At 35.8% G+C, this 6,418-nt stretch overlaps 1 protein-coding gene across 1 annotated transcript; it reads left to right on the top strand.

Annotated features, from left to right (window-relative positions):
• Positions 1–680: 680 nt before the first annotated feature.
• On the top strand, positions 681–2,647 carry LOC140857556 (uncharacterized). Its single transcript, XM_073256732.1, has 3 exons — positions 681–1,799; positions 1,979–2,226; positions 2,336–2,647. The coding sequence occupies exons 1-3, from the start codon at positions 1,715–1,717 to the stop codon at positions 2,600–2,602; spliced, it is 600 nt and encodes a 199-aa protein (XP_073112833.1). The 5' UTR covers positions 681–1,714; the 3' UTR covers positions 2,603–2,647.
• The last annotated feature ends 3,771 nt before the right edge of the window (positions 2,648–6,418 follow it).

The raw sequence follows: 6,418 nt of genomic DNA, 5'->3' as shown, positions 1-6,418 counted from the left end.
GTCATATGGGTCTAATCTGATTAAGTAATTGGTCAAATTGAGTCAAGTGTTGATCAAGATCAGATCAATTAAGTTAATGATCATACAATTGTTGTTGATCAAATCAATTAAATCTTATATGTAAAATTGATTAATCTAAGGACCTAATTTGGCTCGTTGGTTTGAGCCCGATTCGCTTGAGCTAACTAATTTTGATCAATCAACCTCTGTATTTCATCCTTCATCTCTTAGATAAACTTTACTCCATTATTTGTGAACCCTGCTACTCATTTTGGCTGTAGTTTTAGTTAAATGCAGTACAGTCCACAAAGACAAATTTTAACTTGCAAACTTGGATCTTACATGTTCCCTCCTATTCTAATATGGATTTGGTGTTGGAGCTTCATTTCCTAGGATGTCATAAATCAAAAGAATGTTCAAGAAGAAATTTAGTGGTTATATGTAATTTTTTTCAAGACATTTTTCTGGGTATAAAAGCAATTTGCAAACAATTTTGTTGTGGTAAATATTGTTCACTTGGTGGTAGTGTTAGAATTTTATTCTGTCAGTTGATAAATTTTATTAGTCTCATGTTAATCTTTTTTTATGTCCAGGTTTGCTTCTAGTAAAGACATCCCAGATGCTATCGGTTTGCTTCATATGCATGACATAGGTGACAATATTGCAGATTTTTTGGATATACCTGATAGTTTTCATCATCTGCAACAAAATCATTATCCCCTTATCATAACATTCCAAAAGTTTCTGCTGATGCTTGATGGCACTATGACAAACTCATACTTTGATAAGTCTTATGGTACAAGGGAGGTTCCTGTAGCTGTGCCGGGAGTTACCAAATCTCTTGCATTACAAGCGGTCATCCACAGCAAGGAAGTCAACTATGAGCGCTTTGTTGGATCATACTGGCCTCATTTCAACAAGAAATTGACAAGGAAACTTGATCCCTCTACTGTTTTTACCCAGATTATTTTACATATTAAAGGTAGACTAGAGGACGGTGTGGCCCATGATGTCAAACTTGGCAAGGAAGATTATATCATGCTGTCTGAGAAGAGGGTGTCCACTTTGAGCAGGGATAAAAGAGAAATGATATATGAAATATTTCTTGATTATAAGAAAAGAAAACAAGCTAGTGGGGATTTTGATTTATCTGATCTGGTGATGGATCTTCACCACCGACTACGTTTTGAAAGCTACATGATTGACAAGGTAGATTTTGTTTATATTGATGAGGTCCAGGATCTCACTATGAGACAACTAGCACTTTTCAAGCATGTCACTAGAAACTTTCAAGAAGGTTTTGTTTTTGCTGGAGATACTGCACAGACTATTGCTAGGGGCGTTGATTTTAGATTCGAAGATGTAAGGGCCCTTTTTTATAAGGAGTTCCTCTCGGGATTTGGATGTAGATTTCAGGAGGAAAGAAGGGGAAAAAGACCACATATCTCCGATAACTTCCAATTACAACAAAACTTTCGTACTCATGCTAGTGTTCTTAATTTGGCTCAGAGCATAGTGGATCTGCTTTATGAGTTTTTCCATTATCTATTTACAAATTAAGTTTAGAAATTAGTTTGGTATATGGAGAAGCCCCAGTATTACTTAACTCTGGAAATAATGAGGATGCTATCATCACTATCTTTGGGAGTCCTGGAAGGTTTTGTGGTACCATGAAAGGGTTTGGAGCTGAACAGATTGTTTTAGTTCGCGACGAATGTACGAAGAAGCAAATCACGGACCATATTGGGAAACAGGCTCTTGTGCTTACAATTATAGAGTGCAAGGGATTAGAATTTCAGGTAATAAGTGATAGATTTCTTTTGTTATGCTTTGTGCTTATTATTTGTCTTACATATCTAATGTTGCTTTTGCAAGATGTATTATTATATAACTTTTTTTGGTGCTTCTCCATTGAAAAATCAGTGGAGAGTAATTTATGGATATATGAAAGCACATTTCTTGCATGAATCAATTCCAGGGTCATTTCCTTGTTTCGATGAGGCTAGGCACAGTATACTATGCTCAGAACTTAAGCAGCTCTATGTCGCCATTGCTCGTACTAGACAGAGGCTCTGGATTTGTGAGACAACTGATGAATACTCTCAACCAATTTTTGATTATTGGAAGAGCTTGTGTCTTGTCCAAGTGAGACACTTAGATAGCTCTCTTGTAGAAACTATGTGTACTGAAAGCAGCCCCAAAGAGTGGCGGTCATGTGGTATCAGGGTTCGTGCCAAAGTGTTCAAATTTTCTTTATTTTGCTTTGTGTTATTTTCATGATCACCAATTGAATTTTTCTCCATTCTGGTTAATCGTAGTAAAGCTGTTTGTGCAGTTATTCAACAAGGGGAACTTTGAGATGGCCACAATGTGCTTTGAACGGGCAGGAGATGATTACAGAGAAAAGTGGGCCAAGGCTGCTGGTCTTCGTGCTCATGCTGATCGTATTATTTCTCTGAATTTTGAAATGGGTCAGACGGCTCTTAAGAAGGCTGCTGAGATTTATGAATCCATTGGTAAAGCAGAAATAGCTGCTAGTTGTTTCATAACATTAAAGGACTTCAAAACTGCAGGTTTAATCTTTCTTCCTATTCTTATTTAAATATGCTATAAACATCTAAACCTTTGTAGCAGAAGATGTTGAGAATAATCTGTAATGGGCACTTTTCTGAAAGTTGGATGATTTAAGGACTTCTAAAATAGCATGTCTGAGATCCTCCTTTTATGCTTATATTTTCTTTGAAAAAAAATTATGTTACTTCCTGCTGTGAACATTGAAATGAAGCCTTTATGGTTTCTTTTTTTATGAAGGTTGGCTAAAATTGGGTATGTGGTTGGTGGGATGCCATACCATTTTGTATTGACACGCGATACATAGCTGGTGTGCCAGTCAGGTTTCGATTCAGCCAAAATGCATTTTTTTGTCCCTTTTTGTTTTGTTTTGTAATGTCTTTTCAAGATATTTGAATTTCAAATGTCGGGCTTTTATGGTTTATTTATTATATGTTTCAAACTTTTGAGACTATTTTAGATAGCATGAAACCATTTGCAAATTTAATAAATTTTGTGAGAAATTAATAAAATATGGCTAAAAAGCCTTACATCAAATTAATGTAAATTATGGTACATGCATTAAGTCACATGTGAATGTTTGTGCCCGTCGTAGATGTTCGAGTCTTATTCATAATTAGGTCCTAAAGATGTGAGTCCATCCAGATACTATGCCCACCCTGCAATCGATGATCTATTTTTCTTAAGTAGCTGACCTGATATTGATCCCATTTCTAATATTGGCTGGCTAGCCATCTTAGAGAAGGAGGAACAAACAATGATTCCTAATCTGGCTAGGGCTATGGAGGATGGTAACCCCTTGAATATGAAGCATGGGACAAAGAATATGCCTTAGATCTTGAAATATCAATGTCTATACTTGATGTGCCATGTAATGAGTCTTATCAATACCGTGTACAGGACCATTTCTGCTGCCTCTCTTATATGATATCATATCTTCTCTAGCTTGATGTCATGCTTTTTGGTCTGTATTCCATTTGACATGATGGAACTAGCACTTGCTAGTAAATGGGTTGAGAACCTATGGCTATCAGTCATGTGCAACCCTGCCTTGATCATTGCCTCATTCCTATGTCCACTACTCCAATGCTGCACACCTAAGCCATCACCACTGTAAGCTTGTAACTGTCATTATCATCACTTCTATTTCGATACAGTCAAGGTAACCAATTATTTGAGTGCTCAGTAGTCTTGGAATCCAAGTGAACTAGTTCCTTAATCACCATCTCAAATAGATCTGCAACCTATTTCCTTTATTTTTCTTTGTATAAGGGCATGCTTGGGGTGTCAATATCAAGAGCACATAGAGAATTTTGGAATTGCATGCTCAATTGAGTTTTCAGGCCATGTATTTATAGAGGTAAAATATAAATATAGAATATACAATCAAGCTAATTTATAGGGATATTTACATCAGGCAATTAAGGGATATTTACATGAGAAAATCAAAGCTGATAAGGAATATATAATCAGGTTGGTTTAGGAATATTATTCTACAGTTTAAAATCAAGAAAATTGAATTTTCTTGATATCCTTGACACTCCCACTTAAATGGATGGTGGTGAATTAACCAACAACAATTTGCTAGTAAGAAATTGATGTCTGCAAGAAAAAAGAGTCTTGGTAAATATATCAGCAATTTAATCTTTGGACGACACATGGGGAAGTAAAATAAGTTTTTGATCATAAGCACTTGAAAAATTGGATTTTCAGCAATCTTAATAGCACTTTGTCCCAAATAGACACACCAACCAGTTGTGGATTTACGAGTGTTGGGGCAACCACCCCATTCAGCATCAGCATAAGCAGTTAAAGTCAGTGATGACCCACGAGAGAAAAAAAGTCCACGTTCGGAGGTACCTTTAAGATATTGAATAATGCGATAGAGAGCAGCAACATGAAGATGATGTGGAGAGGTTATAAACTGACTCACAATATTTACTGCATAAGAAATATCAGGCTGAGTAAAAGTGAGATAGATAAGAGAGCCAACAAGTTGCCGATAAAGAGTAGGATTGGGGAGCAAATTGCCCTCATCACTGCAAAGCTTTAGATTAGCTTCCATAGGAGTGTCCATTGTAGATGTATTTGTTAAGTTAGCAATTTCAATGAGATCCTGCAAGTACTTACTTATGCTGATTGACAAAGATACCTCGAGTAGTTTGATGAACTTCCAAACCAAGAAAGTAACTAAGAAGTCCAAGATCATTCATCTGAAATGAGTCACGTAAAATTTGCTGTATATATTGCATACCATGAGAGTCATCTCCTGTGATTAATATATCATCGACATAAACAAGTAGAATAGTAATCCCACTTGCTATTATTTGTAAAAACATGGAGGGATCAAACTTGCTTTATTGAAATCCAGCCTATAGAATCATTCCTCGAAATTTAGTAAACCATGCTCTAGGAGCTTGTTTAAGACCATAGAGAGATCACTTCAACTTACAAAATGAATCAGAGAAAGGAATGGACAACCCTTTAGGAGGTTTCATATACACATCTTCCAACAAATCACCATTTAGAAATGCATTCTTGACATCCATCTAGTAGATAGGCCAACTATGGGAAGCTGTTAAGGTAATGGCAGTATGAACAGATGTCATTTTAGCAACTGGAGCGAATGTTTCATGATAATCAATACTATATTCTTGTCGATTTTTCAAAGCTACCAAGCAAACTTTATATCGATCTAAAGACCCATCAGACTTGAGTTTCAAGGTATATACCCATTTGCAGCCAATTGGTGTAATGTTAGGTAGACAAGATACAATATCCCATGTATTGGTGGTAAGGCATTCAACTTTTCATCCATAGCTTGCCGCCAGCAATCTTCTTTAACAGCTTCATTATAAGTAGTAGAAACTAAAATTGAGGACAAGGTGGAAAGACAAGTTGTTAATGAAGATAAGAAGGCATAACGAGTTGGAGGACGATGGATACAGGATGTTTTACGAACAATAGGTTCCTGAGATTCCAAATGAGAAGTGGAAAGGTGAGATGTTGGAACTAGGTCCTGTGAAGTGTTGGAGAGAGCGGAGGGCGGATTAACAGGAGAAGTTTTTAGATTATAAACAAAACCTGGTTTAAAACAGTTCAAGGATGATAAATCATCAAATAAATGCAATACTGAAGTAGAGACATGAGGAGAAATAATTGAATAAATTTCATAAAAAAATTGATTTTCACAAAAAATAACATTGCAAGAAATACGAATGTGTTTGACCTGTGGATCATAACAACGAAAATCTTTTTGATTTATTGCATAGCCAAGAAAAACACAATGTGTTGATTGAGCTAAAAACTTATTATGTTCTAAAGGTGGAAGATGGACAAAACAAGCACACCCAAAAGTATGTAGGATACTAAAATTTGGTTGTTTTTGAAATAACCAAAAGTGCGGACTTTCATTTGCAAGAATAAGAGAGATTTGTCGATGAACTAAAAAAACTATAGTTCTAACAACTTCATCCTAAAAGGTAGGAGGAACGAAAGCGTCGAGTAAAAGGGTATGGGTGACATCAAGAATATGACGATACTTTTGTTCAGCCACGCCATTTTATTGTAGGGTGTGAAGACATAATTTTTGAGACAAGATACCTTTTTCTTGAAGGAAAACTTGAAACTCATTAAATGCATACTCTCCCCCTGAATCAGAACGCAAAACTTTGATTTGAGTTTCAAATTGATTTTCAATCATTGACACAAAAGTTTTGAAAACTACAAAAGCTTTCGACTTTTGGCATAGTAAATAAACCCAAGTAAAGCAACTATAGTCGTCAACAAATGTAACAAAATATTTGTATCCTTGACTTGAAATCATTGGAGCAGTCCAAACATTAGA

Source organism: Elaeis guineensis, chromosome 4 (genome assembly GCF_000442705.2).
Source record: "Elaeis guineensis isolate ETL-2024a chromosome 4, EG11, whole genome shotgun sequence".
NCBI lineage: Eukaryota > Viridiplantae > Streptophyta > Magnoliopsida > Arecales > Arecaceae > Elaeis > Elaeis guineensis.
The sequence above is the reverse complement of the archived record's forward strand: the minus strand, read 5'-3'. Positions and strand labels throughout refer to the sequence as shown.